The sequence below is a fragment of the Lonchura striata genome, chromosome 7 (genome assembly GCF_050655825.1).
Source record: "Lonchura striata isolate lonStrDom1 chromosome 7, ASM5065582v1, whole genome shotgun sequence".
Taxonomy (NCBI): Eukaryota; Metazoa; Chordata; class Aves; order Passeriformes; family Estrildidae; genus Lonchura; species Lonchura striata.
Genome location: NC_140709.1, coordinates 7,015,171 through 7,035,145, shown reverse-complemented (window position 1 = coordinate 7,035,145; position 19,975 = coordinate 7,015,171). Strand labels below are relative to the sequence as shown.

General features: G+C 37.9%; 1 protein-coding gene across 3 annotated transcripts in view; it reads left to right on the top strand.

Annotated features, from left to right (window-relative positions):
• Nucleotides 1–19,975, top strand: part of MGAT5 (alpha-1,6-mannosylglycoprotein 6-beta-N-acetylglucosaminyltransferase) — a 111,048-nt gene that overhangs the window by 37,502 nt on the left and 53,571 nt on the right. For all 3 annotated transcript variants that reach the window (XM_021548729.4, XM_021548731.4, XM_021548730.4), the window contains exons 2-3: nucleotides 4,341–4,729; nucleotides 8,366–8,533. In XM_021548729.4, coding sequence (XP_021404404.1) covers nucleotides 4,492–4,729; nucleotides 8,366–8,533 — 406 coding nt within the window. In that variant the 5' untranslated portion in view covers nucleotides 4,341–4,491. The remainder of the gene's footprint in view (nucleotides 1–4,340; nucleotides 4,730–8,365; nucleotides 8,534–19,975) is intronic.

Below are 19,975 nucleotides of genomic sequence, written 5' to 3'. Positions count from 1 at the left end.
TTTGACCATTACTGAGTAACTCACAATTTTGGGGCCTCTCCTTTCAACCTGTGCCTGTATTTCCCAGCCCTTGGTTCTTATAGCTAAGCTTTTGCTATGACATGAGGCACCTGGTATGCAGCTCTAGTTCATACAGTTATTCCTAGAATAATTTCTGAAGTGTAAGAGGCCAGAAATTGGCCCTTGCACGTTTGGCACTGGAATACAGGCCTTTTCCTAGTAGTGGCAATACTATTTTTACTGAGCCACATGGTACAAAAATACATATACACTGTTTACTAGTCATGATGTGTAAGGTTGCTTATGTTTGAGTTTATAACTAATAATTTAAGATGCTGTTTTTATGGATGCAAAAGCTTTGCTTCTGCTTTGGCTACAGACAATTAAGGTTTTAGAACTGTGTAGCTACTGATGAATGGTGCATTCAACTGATGAAGAGTTTAATCCTGAATATCCTGATTTAATTCTGAGTATCCTGAGGATAGTGGTGTTCCAAGCTTACCCTAAGTACCATTTCTAATAGAGGTACAGATTGGACAGAGACTATCAAGCTGTGTATATGAACATATTTATAAAAAGACTTTGCTTAATCTCTTGTAGATGATTAATTCTCCTTGTTAAAAAGTGAAGAGGAATATGTGGATATGTGTCACCAAAATCTGGTCACATGAAGATGAACTGTTTGTACTCTATTTTAAGCATTAAAAAAAAAAAGAGGTAAAATCTTAAAATGCTGAGAAATGTGTGGTTTGCAGCCTTGACATACAGATCACTTTAATTAGGGTACTTATCCAAGATGATTCTTGGTAATGTGAAGCTTCTTTTGTAGCGATGACATCAGAATGGTAATGTTATCCTCTCTACCTAGTGACTTGACCAGCTGTTGGACAGGATTTATTAAATACAGAACAGAAAAAAATGTGCTTCTGAAGAAGCTATATAATAATACATTTAGTATTTTGAAATTATACCTGGATAAATGGGTATAAGGTTCCTTTTTCAATGAAATATGTGAATAATTTCTGTTCAGGGTAGGGACAATTGAGTTGTAAATTGAGTATGTTTTTCACAGAAGCTGTAACTAGACTGTTTAAAAACAACCCCAAACACCTGCCTACTACCCCGCATAATTTTGTTTTGGTTGTGGTGGGATTTTGGCTGGTTAGAGTTGAATTTGAGAAAGAACATGACAAAGATGCTGTTTATTAGAGGTGTTCTTGCCTCATGTATCCTTTCATCCTGTTTTTCACACTTGGTGTTTAGTTTTTGTACATTAACTGCTCTGACTAAGTCAGGAGGAGTTATCTTCCTAACAGTTTCACAAACTCACAACTAAAGCATCCAATTTCCAGAGGGTGCTGGAATTATTTCAAGAGATGTCTTAGAGTGGAACCACATCTTTCCAAAGTTTAAAAAAGGGGTGGGGAGTGGGTAAAAAAAAAAACCTGTCATTCTTTAGAGGCACAAACAAACATCGGTGTCCATATCCTCTTTAGAGATCTGCATTTGGATACAAGACTAGGAAAAAGCCTTAGTAATTAACAAGATTATCTCTTTTGTAAGATTTATAAGATGTGCAGAAGAATAAGGTAAATATACTACCACCTGAAATGTTGGGATGTCTTACTTGGTATGAGCAGAGAAATAACTTGTCAGTCAAGATCCATCAGTGATTATCATAGACAAATGTGTGTTTATAGCTTCAGCTCTTGCTCAGTTCAGCTATTAATTTCCTGTCAAAACAAAAATACATGGAGACATTTCTGTGCTGCTGTCTTTATGCATTCCACATCACCCCTTGATATCCTCTGTCCACTGTCCACTTAGGTACCAAACAATGACTCATTATAGGAATGTGGTAATCATTAACTGGGGAATAGTTGTGTTGCAGTCCTTGACAGGTGTCAGATCTGGGATTAAATTTATACCAAAGTCAGTGTAGCTGCCCATGGGAGTGCTGGGATTCTGCTGTGCACTTTATAAACCTCCATGGCCACCAGCAGGGCTGTGAAGTTAATTAGTTAAGTACATGTTGTTGGGAGCTCATCAAGTTGCTTCAGGAAAAAATAAGGCTTGTTGGTGATATTTGGGTTTGGGGGTTTGTGTTTGTTTGTTGAAATAGTGGGGGCCATTCTTCCATCTGTCATTGAATTTTTGTCCTTTCTTATGACACAAGTTTAACATTTACTGTCTGCCTTCTTAGAGTTTTAAGTGGATTTAAGATTAATTTTTCTGTTGATAAATAGAACACAAAAGTCAACATCTCTTTAAGAAGATCATTCTTGTAGTTCAGTGTCATTACACTCTTACATGGTCTTTCTTTCTGTTCTAGAACTATAAACAGAAGGCTGTGAAATACTTGCATTTTTAATTGCTGTTTTTAATGTTAATTATGTTCAGAGGTGATTTTTTTCCATTATCAAATAGTCATAAAAAATCATTAGCACTCATCTGTTAAAATATGGTGGTGATAGGTTTACTTTCTTATTCAGTGTTTTCTGCTTCACAAACATGATAATTGAGGAAGAAATATTGACTGTTTAACCATAGATCTTATTGCTGTAGAGGATGTTGTCAGTGCTTACTTGAAATTAAGTCACTGAGGAAGTTTATCTGGAACATTTTAGGGGTTTTTTTAAGTTGTGATATTGCTTTACACTATGGCATTTTCTATATTTTATCTCACCCAATATTGCAAAAGAATAGTAAAACTTTCAGGTTTTAATGAAGTAACATTATTCTATTATTCATTCAGATCAAAAGTATCTCAAGACTATAGTTAAAAAACAGTAAGAAGTAAAACTTCTCCCTACCATTTCTTGGAAAATTAACTGAAATTTATGTAGAGCAGCATTAAACAGAGTCCTTAATTTTCTCTGTTGAGACTGTTCATTTTCTTTCCTGAGATATTTTCAGTGTGAAAAAAGCCAGTTTGAGGGCTTTATGATGTTTTTCACTGTACTTGCAATTAATTTCTCTGCCCCATTCCTCCTTAAGCAAAAGATGGCTGCAGATGTCTCTATCAGCAGTGTGAGTGCACAGGACAGTGTCTGGCTTGCCTGCTTTTAGTTTAAGTAATGTGCCTTCAGTTCTACAGTTTAATCAGTGATGTGCAATGTGCACACTCGTCACATAGAAGGTAAGTGCTCCAAAGGTATTTCTGTCCTGCTGCACAACTCCTGGTTCAACTAGAAGCAGAAGATCTACAGGGAATTTTAACTAGCAGGGATCTGAGTAATTATCCTATTAAAACAGAGCAACATCTGCATTATTTGTGCAAGCAGAGAATGGAAGGAAACATTATGTTCTCTAATCCTTTCCAGGAGCATTATGAAGTTAAAAGAATAACAATTTACCAAATCTGTGTTCTAACATGATAGGTTACACTTAATTACCTTTTAATTACCCCTCTTCTAGTTAGACTTTAAGCTAAGGACCCTTCTTCTAACTCTCATCACAGACCATTTCTTGCTTTTGGATTCATTGTGCAACTGAGTTTACTTCGAAAAGGTAGTCCTATTGTATCTTGAAGGCCTTTATTACAATTCCTTTTCCCTTGTGTATGAAAAGCTCTGAGGATATTATATATATATATATATATATATATATATATATATATATATATATAGTTTATATATAAAAGACATGTTGCTGCATTCAGAAGTTTGTGTTTTCAATTTAGTTGCAAAGAGCACGCTCGTTGGAGTGTGTTTGATGGCTGAGGAGTAGCTGTGCACAGCAGAGGCCACACAGGAGCAGGACATTATTCCAGCCTCCCAACTGCTAGCAGTGGAAGCCAGGAGAGTATATTGGCTTAAATAATGTAGATTTCTTCTTTCCTCTTTACCCCTGAGGGAGTCTGATTTCCTGATCACCTATCTAGCCATATGCTGTAGCTCTTGCCAGGAGCTCTGAGCAGTGTCACTGCCAGCTAAAATTACTTGTTTTCTGAGAAGTGAATTACATTGAGAATTGTCTTCAATTGCCACACTGGCAGCATCGCGAAGTTTTGTGTACACACACACAAATAAATATGTTACAGCAGCCTTACTTTGAAATACAGCTTAGAAACCTCTTCAGGCAGGGAATTTGATCCAGATCCTGTGAGGTGTTCCCCACCTGCTCGGGCACATCACTCCTGCTTTGTTGTCTTTCCAGTGCTTTTCTCAGCCTCTTTTTGCTCTGGCGGCCACAGTACAATGATGAGACATGCAAATTAAGCATTTACAAAACAAGCATCTTGTCTGCTTCTGGTTTGTACCAGTTAGAGGGAACACCTAGAGTGGGTAGTAAAAACTTGAGGTGTGCTAACTCTGCTTTTTTCTCTTCTCTTGCAACAGGATGGAACTGAAATACGGATATGTGTTGACAAAGGAGTTGGAATAAGACTGAGTCCTGCTCTGTGATATTTATATACCTGGACCATGTACTTGCTGTTTGGCTTCTTGCTTTAGGAACCTTTGTAGTAACTGTGTGAATCTGTTGGGAATCATGGCATTCTCTCCATGGAAGCTGTCCTCTCAGAAACTAGGCTTTTTTCTGGTGACTTTTGGTTTTATTTGGGGAATGATGCTTCTGCATTTTACTATTCAGCAACAAACACAACACGAGAGCAGTTCAGTTCTGCGTGAGCAAATTTTAGATCTCAGCAAAAGATACATCAAAGCATTAGCTGAAGAAAATAAAAATGTAGTTGATGGGCCTTATGTTGGGACAGTGACAGCATATGGTAAGTGTGTTCTCTGGATTATTTGATAATCTGATTAAGTCTTTTTCCTCAATTGCCCAAATATTTTGCTTCATAATGCCGCTCAATTAGCAGTACTTTACCCTGTGCATTTTCTGTATAAATGGAGAAAATGGCCTTCCCTTTTAAGTGGGATAAACTCTACATTTCCAGTCACTTGAAAATGAAGCTGTCTGCTAATTTTTATTATGTCTCTCTAGTAGCTCTATCTAGTATGCTTTAGGTTATTTGTTAGAACTCAGTTTAAAGAAAAACTTTTTTTGTGTTTTTAAGAAAGTTGGGAGGCTTTTCAGTTTTCATTTCAGTGATCTAAGAAATTCCTTGTGGTAAAACTTGTTTTAGTTTAAAATGGAGACCTACTATTTTTTTCTTCTTTCCCATTTCACTTCTTTGTTCAGTCAATTTACTTAATGTTTAAGTTTATTTATCTGGTATAATCCTAAATTAACTTTAAGTATATCCTGTTTGCCTCAGGGCAGAAAACTCCGTGAATTTTAGTGCTTTGTTTGGCAGTTGTTTTTAATGCTTACTCTCTTCCAGTTTGTACATGAGAGTTCAGGTTTTGTGCATGTGTCAGACAAAGGAATCAGAAAAGAACAAAGCGTATTACCTGAAAATATTACTAAAAAAAAATATAACCAAATTTCAGGTTAGGTGTGATTCCTTTTCAATCTGTTAAGATCACATAATACACCTTACTTGTTTAGCAGTTTTTAGACTTATTTTCTTTCCTACTTACCTATGCACTTCCAGACTGTCTGGAAAACTAAGTAGTCAATTAGATTTGCTAGCAGTTAAATTTCTCCATTGCTTAAATAGCAGCCTGTCCTTATTCTGGAACTCCAGATTTGTGGCTGCATGTTGAGCTATTCTGGAGCTGTAGCCTTACAAAGTATCACAAGCAAAACAGAGTGGTATAGATCAATATTTGGGTTGAGGATTTCTGAGCCAGTAGAGATCCTTAGAGGTTTGTGTGATTATGCTCAAAACAAAACTTTATCTGCTGTATAGCCATTACCAGTGTCCTGTTACTGTGCAGGGGTGTGATGGTGGATGAACTGAGAAAGAAAATAGACAACAAAACCCAAACAGTCTGGCGCCAGATATTGAAGGTAACTGGATTAAAATGGGTACAGGATATCCATAAGCAAAGTTCCCCCTGCAGCTTGTTGCCTGTGGCATTAATTTCCTGTTCCAAATCCTGCTGGGGAATAAGTTGACTTGTCTCCAAACACTGGTCAAGTTCCTAAGGAGAAGTTAAACTGCATTTGGAAGTGGGTGAAATAACTTTGTGTCACTTCTGTGAAGGGAAAGCCAAGGTTTGTGTTACAATTTCAAGTCCATGGCTGAGAAGATTTTTAAGATTAAAGACTTAAATTTTAAGTTTAGCCCAGTGTTTTCAACAGAGTAGTTTGGAAAGATGGAAAATAATGGTGATGCAGTTATTGAAAATATTTTAGGGAAAAGCACTGTGGTGAGTGAATTAGACCGTATTAAATAATAGCATATGAAACTAGGTAGGGTAATTACTTAATAAGTTAATTTGTCTTGTTTGGCATACCAAATGACTTGCTGCTAGCAAATAATCAGGTTAGCTCTTCATAAATAAACACATTAATGACTGATGTTAATAATAATTGGTAGAGGTTTCTTCAATGTTCTGTGAAAATTAATGCTCTTGCTTATTTAGCCTTTTTATTTTTCTTAATGTCATCCTCTGATTGCTTTAAGTGAGCACAGTTGTGATTCCTATGTTCAAGAATAAATTAAATGTTTGCTGCATTTGGCTGCTTTTACCTACCTGAAAGGTTTTCAGTCATTCCTTAATTGTGGTTGCACAGCTTGTTTACTTTCTCACTTTTTCTTTCTGCCATGTATTCACCTGTCAGGTAGGTGGCTCAAACATTTTCCTTTTAAAAGTTGTAGTTCAGATATACACAGTGAATATTAGATTTTTCTTTATAGCAGTAAATGGTTATTTTACAAAAATTCTGTGAATCTGTGCTTCTGACTTCCCCTTCTCAAACTAACCTCCATTTCCCTTTTTGTTCTGACAAGATGTCTCTCATATCAGTATCTTGGTATCAGAACTAAAAAATTATAAATTTAAATAAACATCTTTTGTCTTTATTATCTGTGTATGCTTTTATGTAGGCTACATTTCTTCCTCACTGTTTCCTGAATTATTTTCACTACTGTTCTTCCTTCTCTACCACAGTTTTGTTCATGTTAAATCCAGAGTTTCCTTTTCTTCTGCATACTGTGCCATTAAATAACTTCTGGACCCCTTTTAAAATAGTCCAGATGTGTGGACTGCTGCTTCAGATTCCACCTTCTGGTCTTTACAGGAGAAAGGAAATGACAGTTATAAGGAGAAAGGCTTTCTTTATGGCACCATGGAATAAATATGATTCTCCTTTTGCTTGGAGAAAACAATTATATGCTTTCTAAAATAATAGCATTTTCTTATTTAGTCTCTCATTTGCACAAGAATTGAGATAGTCATGGGAAAACAAAAAAAAAAGCATGGAATAAATGTGGCAAAACTACAACTGCTGTAGAGACAGTAGAATGTCTTCAGATGTATGCAAAAGTTTTCTGTTATAGATCAGAATATTATTTGATTCTAAAGTTGTGAAAACCAGAATACATTATACCAAAACACGTGCAATTATTTTCTGTAATTAAATGGAAAAATAATATAATTTCCTCGTACCAAATTCTTCATTCTTTACAAGGGTAAATGAATAAAAAATAATAGTTTCATCTTCTTTGGCTTCTTGCCATTATAATTATACAGTTTTGTGTGATAGTGATCTAGTTTTCACTTCTTGCCCTCAGTTCTTTTAACTTGTCAAAGTGTCTTGTGTTCCTTCAAGGAATCTGAACAAAATAAAAGCCAAGGGAAAAAATATCAGGGATCTCTTTCCATGTTGTCATTTGATATGCAAATTCCTGCTATTGTTCATTGCCTTCCATGCCAAGGAAGCCCTGTGTCATACCAAACAGAGACAATCACCAGCAGATTGGAGACATTTTTGGTGATTTTTGGTGCTTTCTGACTACAAAGAAAAGAAAGGTTGAACTTAATTTTTTTTTAGAAATTATTATCTATTTTTAATTTCCTAGTGCAGAAGCTGTTGTACAGGCTTAAAGCTGTCCTTTTTGGGAAGGGGATTTTTGTTCCCAGGTGACTGAGTAGCAACAGTCTGTTCCTCTGATAGTGCTTGAATATGGATTTAGGTTTAGACTCATTATTATTTAAGCAGCTTCTTATTACTTGAGCCATTGCAAAGCAAGCATTTTTCTCTTCCCGTAAAGGCTCACATTTCACCTTGAATGTGGATATCTATGAGTAGCACTGTGCTTCATAAAATATACAGGCTGACAAGTGCCATGGCCAAGGAAACTTGGATCTCAGGCTGAACAAAGTAATGAACATGTGTGCATAGAGCTGCTAATGGCAAAGATTTGCACAGAGAAAGTGTGTGTATGTATGTATGTGTATATATATATGTATATCCAGTCTCATCCTTGAATCTTGAATCTATTTTTTGATCTGTCTGGCAAGTGTGCACTGCATTGTTAAGCAGTTTAACATTTCATTTTCATTTGCAGATTTGAAAAAGACACTTGCTGTTCTGTTGGATAATATCTTGCAGCGCATTGGGAAGTTGGAGTCCAAGGTGGAAAATCTTGTACTTAATGGAACAGGAGCAAACTCGACCAACAATACCACCACTTCTGCTCCCAGCTTAGGAGCAGCTGAAAAGCTTAATGTAGCAGGTGTGTATGGTAACTACTAAAATTATTTATAAACTGTTTAATCTGAACCTTTTCTCTCTTGAGCATAACATGATTTTTCAGTTAGATATTTGAAATGTCTTAGAAAACAAAATTCAAAGTCTAGCCTTTATCAGTGATAAACTGAAGTCCAAGCTCAGTGGAAGATTTTTTTTTTTGTGATAACTTGAGCACATTAGAATATCAAAATCTCTGCTAATGGGAATACTTCACACATTTATAGTAGATGTTTCATGCTTTAAATGGTTGCATAGAATGATGAAACTGGGGAGATCTTTTCTCTAAATTTCAGTTGGTGTCAATCTCCTCTGCCATTCTACCATATCCACTTTATTGGTTATTAACTGAAAGAAAACATTTATTATATTTGTTGGTGATTAAAAATGTCTTTCCCTACAGTGTTTAAAGGCTCTTAGGATTAGACACAGAGAGATCACCTACCTGGTACATTCAGTTAAAATAAAAACATGTTTTGAGATGGCATTTGAAGTCATTAATTTTGTCTTCAATGAATGGACTGTTTTGTTCTGCCACCAGGTTGAAAGAGATACTGGCAGTCCTGACTCATAGGAAAGTCTGAGTCTAAGTCAAATGATCTTTGCAGTCCCAAAAAAGAACAGAGCAGAAGAGTTTAGGCAAATTGGTAAATAAGTTGATAACTGTGCTCCTATGTCTTGTCTGTCTTTGGGTTTCCTGCAAAAATAAGTATTTCTGTTGAGAAGGTGTTACTTGCTGAAATTCTCAAAATAGAGAAGCAAATGCAGCCTTTGGTAGGGAAATGCCACTGGAACAAGTCTGGGAAAGCAGATTTGCAAGTGATAGCCTGATGACAGTGTGGCAGCAGAGCTGCTCTCAGCTGCTCAGTCCTAACTGCATTTCTCTGTACCAGGGTGCTGAAGTGATGTTATCTCTTGGTCAGACACACCTTTCCCTCCCCCCTTCTGCCTTGCCTCGGCAGAATTGAAGGCAGATCAGGAACAAGGTGAAGAGGTGCAGCACCTGCAGGGCTCTGGCAGGCTCTGCCACCTTCTTGCCACAAGGCATCCAGCACAAGATCTTGGTTGGAAAAACTTCCACTGAGATGGAAAGTGAATGAGTACAGCACTGTTAGAGTTTCTGGGCCATATATAAAATGAAAAACATCCCTGTATGTTTTCTTTATTAGCTGGACAAAAGAGCTGTTATTTCCTTAGATTGGCAGATAATTGGAACATGTATATTCATGTTGTTGCTTTTAAATTTATAGGCAAAGGTTCGTTGTTCTTATGTGAAAAGGAAACATGTTTCATCAGTTCTTAGGATGATTTGAATGTTATTTATTATTCTTGGAGTGGGCTAGATTCACAGTTTTGGTATTCAGGAGCAACATTGAAGGAGCTTGGTAAGAGTTTTCCATTTGAAATGTTTTCATTGCTTTGCCTGATGCTTGCTCTGTGGCAAAGAGCACAATTCCTCTCATCAGAGCCACTGGTTTTTACCTCTGACTCTTGGTACGCTGATTTTAAAATGTCTGAGGCAACCATTAAACAGTAGCAACAGGAAAAACCTTTAGGTAGAAGTTCCTTAAGGTTCAATTAAAGTATTGTGCTGATGACTGGAAAATGTCACTGCTCGGGTACCTCTGGACTGAATAGTACCTTGGGTTAGAGTACAGCTTGAACCTAACCCCCGTGTTAAGTGCCTGCTCTTCATCCATTTGAAGCAGTCAATGGCAATTACTCAGATCAGAGGCAGTCAAATGGAAATGAAAAACTTGTCTCTACTTCTTCCTTCATGGCAGTTTCCTGACAGCACACTCTGAAATCCATATGATTCCAGCATAATTGGAATATAAGTATCTTCTCTGTTAGGAAGGAATTGTTCAGAAAATGAGCTAGGTGAGGACATTGTGACAATACCAATGTTTGTTTTGTCTGTAATATTTCAATTATATCCCTTTTATGTTGTGTTAGAGCAATTGAGGTAATGTGAAAATTGTGGTGAAGGCATTTTGTTACCCAACAGTTTGTCATTTTGTTGGAGTTGAAAGAGGTATGTGTAGAAATACAGATGATACTTTTCTTTATAACATTCAGCTCTTACACTATGAAATGATCACAACAAGGATGTTAGGATTACCCATCCTCTCTTTACCAGTTGTAATATTTTAATGCTGACTTTAGACAAATTCATGTTAGCAATTGTTAATAATTTTGGTCTTTCTGTCTGGACCACACTATGCTCCACATAGTGTTTGTGGAACATCTGATTAACACAATGTTTAATAATTGTGGTAATCTTTTTTAAAGGCTTCTTGAGTTTTTCAGGGTTTGTTTTTTTGGGGTTTTTTTGCCTCAAGAGTTGCTGCTTAAAGCTCTGCAGTAAATTAAGTGATTTATAGCCTTATTTGTCAGTGAAACAGTGCAATGTCGTTAGCAGACTTTCTTATCAGCATTTCTTCTTCTGAGGCATCTCTGCAAGCATAGACGTTAATAAATAGAAAAGCTTATTTTTCTTTGTTTTAAGCCATACTCAACAAAACAAAACATAGTCTTGACTGTGTAAAGCAAGGTGGGCTACAAAATCTGGGGGAGTCCAGTGTTGGGCCAGGACATGTGGAAACCTGGAGTTTATAATTCACTGTAATTTACTTCCTGAAGGAATGAGCAATAACTTCTCTGAAGAAGCCTGACAGCAGAAGAAAAAGGAAGCATTGGCATTGAAAATAATCAAGCTGTTTAGCAGTTTGGAAAAAATACCTATCTTTGTTTTGAGTTATGAAACAAAGTTTTTTTCTTTTTAAGTTGTTCCACAACGTCTATCAAGTGTGGTGTAGAACTGAGGCAGCAGTGGTGAAATCTGCCATGGAAATATCACTCTGTGGTGGTGTGGAGTTTTTGGTAGATAAAAGGACTTGAAGAAAATCCATCTGGATTAGACTTCTTCATGATAAGAAAGTGATAATGGTAGTATAAATTATTGAGGATTTAGCAAAGACTGTAACTTAACTGTCTCTGAAGTAGGTGAACTCAAACTTTCTTTTGATTCAATCTTGAGTTTTGATCACAGGGCTGGAACACCTCTCCTAATGAAGACAGGCTGAGAGACTGGAGAAGGGATGGCTCTGGGGAGAACTTAGAGCCCTTCCAGCACCTAAAGGGGGCTACAAGAGAGCTGGGGAGGGACTTCTCACAAGGTCATGGAGAGATGGCACAAGAGCAAATGACCTTAAGCTGAAGGAGGGCACGTTTAGATTAGCTGTTAAGAAGAAATTTGAATGTTGAGATCTGCACAAGTTGTCCATAGAGACTGTGGACTCCCCATCCCTGGAAGTGTTCAAGGCCAGGTTGGATGAGGCTTGGAGTAACCTGGTCTAGTGGAAGGTGTCCCTGCCCATGGCAGGGGATTGGAACAAGACTGTCTTTAAGGTCCTTTCCAACCCCAACCAGTCTCTGATTTTGTGACTCTCAATCTAATTGCTGTGTATATGTACACTGTAGTGTGTATTCATACCCTCACTGTGTTTAGCTTTAGTGTGGTCCTGCACCTGGTTCTCCCTCTGAAGTTAGTTTAAGGGAAGCCTAAGAGCAAAATGGTTTTTTTCTCTTTTTGGTTGTATGAAAGGATAGTAGAACATAAGCTCTTAATAGCATATATATCTTTAATCCTAGAGGAGTTGAGGATGGGACTTGTGCTAGAGCATGAGGTTGCACAGAATATGTTGAAAAGCAAAGCTGTGAGCACATGGGGAGCTTGAGTTGAAGTTTAAGTGTTACTTTCCCTTCCCCCCCCCACCCTTTTTAGATCCATGTATAAAACTGCAAGCATATTTTGCTTTTTCTTCTTCCTTCCACAAAACCATCAAACAATCTGGTGGTTTGGATATTGACAATATTCAACTGCTTTTTCAGAACCTCCATGTTGTTCATGAAAGAGTGAATTGTTAATATAGATGCTTCTAAAGCTTTGGTTGATTAGTTTTGAGAGCAATAAAGCCATCTTTCCTTCTCTCTTTTTTCTATTTATCTATCCTGTATGTGAAAAGCTTCTGAGATATTTGATAGCCATCCTTTTTGCATCTGTGGGGAGTAATATATTCCCATACACACAGGAAAGTATTAATCTAAACTTTGAGTGTCTAGGAGATAAGAGTTCTCACCAGCCTTTAAAACAGGAAACTTAGAAGCACTGCCACAAGTGACACCATAAGTAGATTTAAAGTTGCTGTGGTAGAGGTGATTAAACAGAAATGGGGAAATACAAAACCATGGCACTTTGAAGCAGAGTTTGTCTACAGGGCTGCTATTGTTGTAGCTGCATCTTTGGTTCCATGTGACAGGCACAGGATCGGTTTGGTTTAGGCAATTTAGTTTTTAACAGTTGTGCTTTTCTAAGACAATGATAAAAGAAATCCTTGATCTTTGTGGGACAGAATTGCACTGTCATGATTCATCAGATAGGGAAATCTGCAGAAACATGATCAGAGAATCAGTCCTCTGTTTTCTTCATGTGATAGTTTTGGTAAGCAGTGGGAGTAGGGTTAGGATGTTGTGTTGTGTGATAGGTTTCTTTAGAGGTGGTCATTGCTCTTTCTGTGCTTTTTCAGTGACAAGCTAAATTTTTGATAATCTTGACCATCTAACACCCCAGATATAATAATAGTACTGAAAACTCTGCCAGACTGGTTGTTTACAAAACATTCTTTTGCCTTGGAAAGTGCTGCTTTGAGAGATTTTAATTGTGTCTTTGATCCCACAAAATTGAGCAAGTGCAGGTCTGTGTTAAATCCTCCTCAGCCTTCCCCTTGTACACAGCTGGAGGTGTACAGGGTGCTTGGAGGACCCTTGCTAAGCCTAAGGACAGCCAGGCTCGGGTTGCTGCATGTCACAGTGCACAGTGAGGGAGGACATTTCTTGTCTATCTGTTCAAAGCTTCCATAGCTTTTCTGCCTTGTGCATTAACTTGTTCTGCTGTGTTGGCTGTTCAGTTCCCTTTTAGCAACTTCAGTTTTAACATCTTTCAAGTCACTCATTAAGATGCAGACTTCAGTGTATACTTGTCATTTAAGACATGATGGCTTGGATGCCTGTCAGATATCTGGCATCCTTCGTGAATTTGTAGCAAGGCAGGCTGACAAGTCAGCTTTGGCAATGCTACAAGAATGCTTTTTTTTATAATGTTACTATGGTGAGAAGGACCTTTGTCGTGGTATTTCCATGTCCTTATTCCTGAGGACTTGGGGCTGCCACGCTGATGCCTTTTAGGTTGGGGGGAAAGACTCAGGTAACCTCAGGATCAGTGAATTTGTTTCCATGGCTCTCTGACGAATTTTGTTACTCAGCCTTGTTGGGTTTAGCAGTCTGAAACCACAGTTCCACATAGTCCTGTACTTGCAGAGATTAAAAAAGCTAAGATACTGCATATTGTTTTAAATTCCAAAGCTGCTTTCCTGTGTTGAGAGGACTGGAGTAGGCTTTTCTTCAGTCAGCATGGTGTCATGCCTTGGAGCACAAACTGACTGTGCCCACAGGGCACCAGTGTGTACCAGCTGTAGCAGGGTCTGGGACTGCATTGGCTCTGATAGTCAAGATAGCAGCTTCCTGGAGGTGATATTTTGCTTTGACTCATGTTTACTGTGCCTTACTCGTATTCTTTTTCCACACTGTATATGTGTATTTATTAAGATTTCCCCCCTCCCACAGAAGCAGGTATGTGGATCTGGGGAGTTTTTTGTGCCCTCAAACCTGGCTGTCACAGCACAGTGTGGTGTGTGCAGAAGACCACTGGTAAATATTTTCCACTGCAGTGCAAGGCTGTATTAGTAATGCTGAAGGGGCTCTTAGTGGTCCCCTGGGCTGCATTTTGATTAACCACTTGACTACTACTTGAATTCTCCTAACACTGCATTGATTTCAGTAGTGCTAATGGAACACAGCAGCACAGCTTGTGTGAGGATGGACTAGAGGTAGAAAAGTTAATTTTCTTTAAATCATACGAACACTTTGCTACAGAAGTTTCGAAAATGTTGGTAGAAAGCATTTTGTGCTCTGCATTTAAAATCTTGAAACCTTTAGCTCATTTGATTGAATATGTTGTTAGTGCTTTCAGCTCACACTGCAGATTCTCTCTTTAAAGAAATCTTACCAGCTGGAGATGAAAAATGTGGATTGAATTGAGAATGTGTTAATTAGTTGGAGAAGGAAAAGAAGACCTTACACAAACTAAACCAGCCTTAACTAGAGTCTGTGTCTAACCACAGATAACAGATTTCAGGACTGAAATAGAAACAAGAGGGCCGTTTCATGAATTAAAGTAAGAATAGTACTTATATTTAATGATTAAAACCAGAAGGAGAACAGAGATAAAATTGGTGAATATTTGATCAGATGTGATTACTCTGACCTTATAACACTAGGGAGGTTCTGCATTGTATGAGATCTGCTGATGGGAACACTTTTGACTTGAGCTATTATCTGTGCTGTATATCATCAAAAATACTTTAATATGCACTAGTCTGAAAATCAGAGTTTAAGCCTCAAGGTTCCAAAGTACATAATTTTTAGTGTCGTGTTAAATTCTTAATACATTTCTATTCTCAGAAGAACACCAAGCTGGTCTTTAGCAGAGTAGCTAGGCTGCTGGTGTCAGCTTGCAGTTTCAGCTGTATTGCAGCCTTTTAATTTGCTTTAACCAATATTGTTATTTTAAAACTCTTGTGACAAACAGAGCACCTATCAAACAGCACTCACTGCTGAGTGGCTAATTATAACTCTTATTCAGAGTACTGTCTTAGTGGAATATTTCTAGACTTCCTAACTGTCTGATGGAGATAAATTGAAACAGAGTTTTTTAGCCTATTACAAAGCACATTATTTGAAGGACGTGCGATGTAGGAAAGGGAGGAAATATGCATGTAGCTCTTACTATTGCTCATTTTTACTGTTTTATTAAAGAGCAACTTGAAAGCAAACAAAAATCAGCTCCTTACCACAGACTGTGCTTTTAGCTGCATCATTCTCAACGTGGGTGTTATAAACCTTTACTATTACAAATAAAACCTGTGGAGTTTAAATGCAGGAGGCAATGAAGAGCTGCATCTGTGAGCTGGTGTTTAGGTGCTGAAGGCCTGGGGCTTTAGCAGGTGCAGTGCTCATGGCAAGCAACAAGAGAGAAGCTTCTTTTCCAGGGCAGGGTTGGTGGCTCAGCTCAGATCTGCCTCGGCGTTGATGCTGACGTGCCAGACTTTGCACTGAAACAACTGAGGATTGTTCACAAGTTCAGGTTCACCTGCTGTGCTCTAACGATGTCTGCTGCAAAGCTGTACATCATCTGTGAAGGGAACATATGGCTCCTTTCTAAACATGAGGATGGAGTTTGGTAGTTGTATTTTAAATATCCCAGGACCTCACAAACAGTATTTAAAGAGGTTTTCTTTTAAATCTGCAGTTGGTCGGTGTTTTATCAGTATTTTTATTTTTTTCTCAGGATTATCTGTACCGACTGCATGCTTTTAGGTTTATAATGTGCTATGCTCATGTTTTTAGTTTGTTAATACATTGACTTTTAATTTAACATCATACGAGATAAATGTTTAATAATTATGTCTTTTCATAGCAGCAGTCAAGAGGAGAAAAGCTATGCATGAATTCAAAACCAGGTGTGTGTAAAACATAAATTAATATAATGGCTCACACAAAGTTTAGGAGAAGAAAGTGTGTTTATTAACTGCTGTTGTTTTGTACTAACTTGACAGCTGTATTTATAACTTTTTATGGCTGTAAGTTCTAAGTTTTGCCTGGGAAAAGAGATTTCAGAGCTTGCATATTACATTACATATATCCTAATTAAGGGTAAAAGTTCTTGTGGTTTCTCAAATACTATTTTCTAACAAAAGTAATGTCTGGTTTAATGTAGTTTTCCCCTTCAGGAAAGATTTTGCTAACAGCATAATACATCTATCCAGACTTTTTAACAAGAATCCTGATGAGATACTAGGCTTTGGAGTTTTATCTCCAAATGATGAAAACCTCCTAAGTCTTGACTTGTATGTTAATGCTTGCTTTTCATGCTTTGGAAGATCCTGATGTGTAGATTGGTATCCCCAGGGTTCCACTTCTTCATCTCCCTTGTCTTTATGATCACACTCAGAAGTGTGAATTGCTGGTCTCTGGTTGAGCTTGGTTTCAGCTGCTCATGGCAAACACAAGATTTGTTCACCTCTGGATTCCTATTTAAGGAGAGACAGCTATGAGGTGTTCCCAGCAAGCTCAAACACACCTCCATGCTGAGTTCAGATGAGCAGCAAGAGGAGCAGAAATGTAATTCTTCATACAGGGTCTGATCATTAAGAAAAAAAATTGCGAGGGATGATTCTCAACCCAGAACTCCCACTGCCAGTGGCCAAGAAGAAAGGGTATGATCAGAGCAAGTAGTACTTCACTGGAACTGTCAGGATTATTCACTGGTGAATTCAGAGCTCTGCACTGAATTCTCAGGCTTATGTGTGGAGACTAGCACTGACTTGCCCATTTCTGCAGGCAGTTGTTGCTTTGGACAGCAGTCCTTGATGTAGATGTGTTTCCAGTCTGACTGCATCAGCTGGCTCCCAGTTCGTGGGCACAGAGGAAAGACTGCTTCTCTAGGGAATACTCAGATGGAACAGAGTTACATTTCTCTGTTCCTTCTCCTGTTCTTTCACATTCATTTCCCTTGTATGCACACATTGCAACTTTTTTTTTTCTGCTTTGGATAGTAGTTTTATGCAAATTGTTTCATGGGACTGTTTGTATTTAAGTTATATAGAATTTCCTTCACAGGGCTATTACCTGATTAATAGCTGAGAATGAAGCAAATGAAAGCTGATGTACATATTTGGGATATAGATCCATGGTAAGGCTGAATGAGAAGATGGGGGTGGGAAGCTGGTGATTGTGTGAAGCCTCTCCTCTGTCTGTGGGCTGTGGTGGAGAAAAACGTGAATATTTTTGAGGAAGGTGGGTCCTAGAAGTGTTTACTGTTGCTGGCAAAAAGGAGGAAAGATGTCAGATACTCTTGGTAATACTCCCAGCCACATTAATATTTCAGCATGGTTAGAGGTGATAAAGGTGGGCATTAGTGTTCCATGTTCCCTGTACAGATTAGCCTGGAGAGATCCATGCTCTGTTTGTGTGTAACCCATCCCAGTGGAAGAACAATAGTGGGACTGCTCTGAAAAAGCCTTAGTGCAGCTGGCCACAGGGGAGACCAGAAGCCTGAGAAAGTCTGTAGCTTGTGCTGAGAAAAATGTCTCTCTCTTCCTTTTTCCATTTTGGAATGGTCAGGAGCAGGGAGGGCTGGGAGGGTTTGTGCTTGGGAAGTCTCTGTGTGGCACTGCCACGGCTGATGGGACCTGTGGCAGTGTGGGGCTGGTGCAGTGTGTGACTGTTGGAAGAGGGGTTTTATTCTTGCAGATAGATCTTACAAATACAGGGATCCTGTAAAACTTGTGAGTAATGAACAGCAGCAAAGGTCTTTGCCTCAACAAAAACACACTGGGATGCAGAGAAGGTGTTCACACATGACAGAAGCAAACATGTAAACTGCAGTTCTGTGTTTACCAAAAATCAGGCTGTTGTCTGGATTTTGAGGTTTTTTCCTCCATCTTTTCTTTCTTTAACAGGCCGTGAGATTCCCATTAAAATGAAATATGGTCTAAGTGATAGACTTGGCACTGTGTGCTGTAAAATAAGGAATTATAGCTTGTGCTTATGTATTACTCTGTACTTAATAGGTCTTAAGTAGAAGAGAGGATTTGCTTGACTAACCTTCTGAAGAGGAAAGCCATCATATGATAGCATAATTAACTTGAGATAGAAGACTTTTTTTTTTTTTAATGACAAAATTCATGGCTCATTCTTGTTGGCAAGCTATACCCAGGCATTCAGTATTTTCCACCCTAAATTTAGTATGATGCTGAAAGTTAAACTTTCCCTATGGTTGAGCTGCATCTCTGATGTTGTACCAGACATTTCAGAGGCCTTTTTTTGTTTGAGGAAGATCTTGACATTGACATGCCTTGCGTAAAACTGTTATTTTGCATTCAGACTTATGACTTAGGAGGAAAAAAAAAAACCCACACGAGCCCTTTTAGACCATAAAGGTCTTCTAATGGAATTTTACTATTATTGAAAATTACCATGTAGTAACCATGACTTTTTATTACTGTTTGATCTCATGTACTGATTCTGGTGTGATGCAAGTGGAAGGTCTGATTCCTGAACTGCAGTAAAGCAAAATGTCCTATTATTATGTAGCTCTACTGACTGAATTGAGAATCTGCTTTAAATTGCTGCTATCTGTATGCATGCTCTGCATGTTCTTCTTCAGAGCAGAAATCGGAGCCTTAGATGTCGGTGGTCTGGTCTGCAAGAATCCCACATGGATAAGAGGATAGGCAGATTATTTTGAAAGTGCTTATTGATTTGAAATTACAAAGTCATTGTACAAACTGCTTTGCTTCAGTGCTGTTGTCACTGGCAGTGCAGCTCAGTTTGTCAAATCTCTCCTGCTGCAGAGACTGACAAAAAAGTAGGGACTTCCTTCCTTCTTTCCCTATCAAGTTCATTTTGCAATTCTTGGCTCACATTTCAAATTTTACCTTTAAAAGAAGCTATTTGCAAAAAAAAAATTGGAAAATAGATAGATCAGGTCGTGGGTCTTGCATATAACAATATAATGCAACATTTTAACTTTTACCCACAGATTTTTGTCACTATTCTATTGTAATACTGCAACCTTCTTTTTGTATTTTCTTCTGGGCTCTCTAATTAACATATTCTGGATGAAATTGGTGCACAGTTGCTGCCACAGTATAAAGTGTTCCCAGGTTGATGGCTGGCTGACTTTAATGATCTTGATTCTTGCCTGTAGAAAAAGCCAGAAATGATGTAGGTATAATTTAGATAACTGTGGGATGAACTACCTAAATTGAAAACCTCCTCCACTGCCTTTGGCAGGAATCTCTCCACCATGGTAATAATTTTTTCTTGCCTTAAAGGCCTGCATTAGAGGGTTCTTCTAAGAAAGTCCCTTGGTGCTGAAGGGATGATGTCCTTTAAAACCACTGCTTTTTCCTTGGCTCATGGGCTAGAAATCCTGCTCTTTATTACAGTCTTTAATGTGTTTCAATAATCTAGAATGAAAAAAATATTAAAATGGGCAAAAAAAGAAGAAAAAATACCTTAGGAGACCATAGGAAATATTTCTTGTGAGATGTGATGTAGTGCTACTCAGTTGTTAAATTAGATCATATTGCAACATTTATTAATTGGGTCATATATCTGGTGCCAAGTTTCGGATCATGGGTATTTGATCAAGTGATAGCAGAGCTTGAAAAACTAATTTTATGTTTAAGAGATATATACATCCCATAAATGTTTGACAAATGAAAACAAATTGTTGCAATTC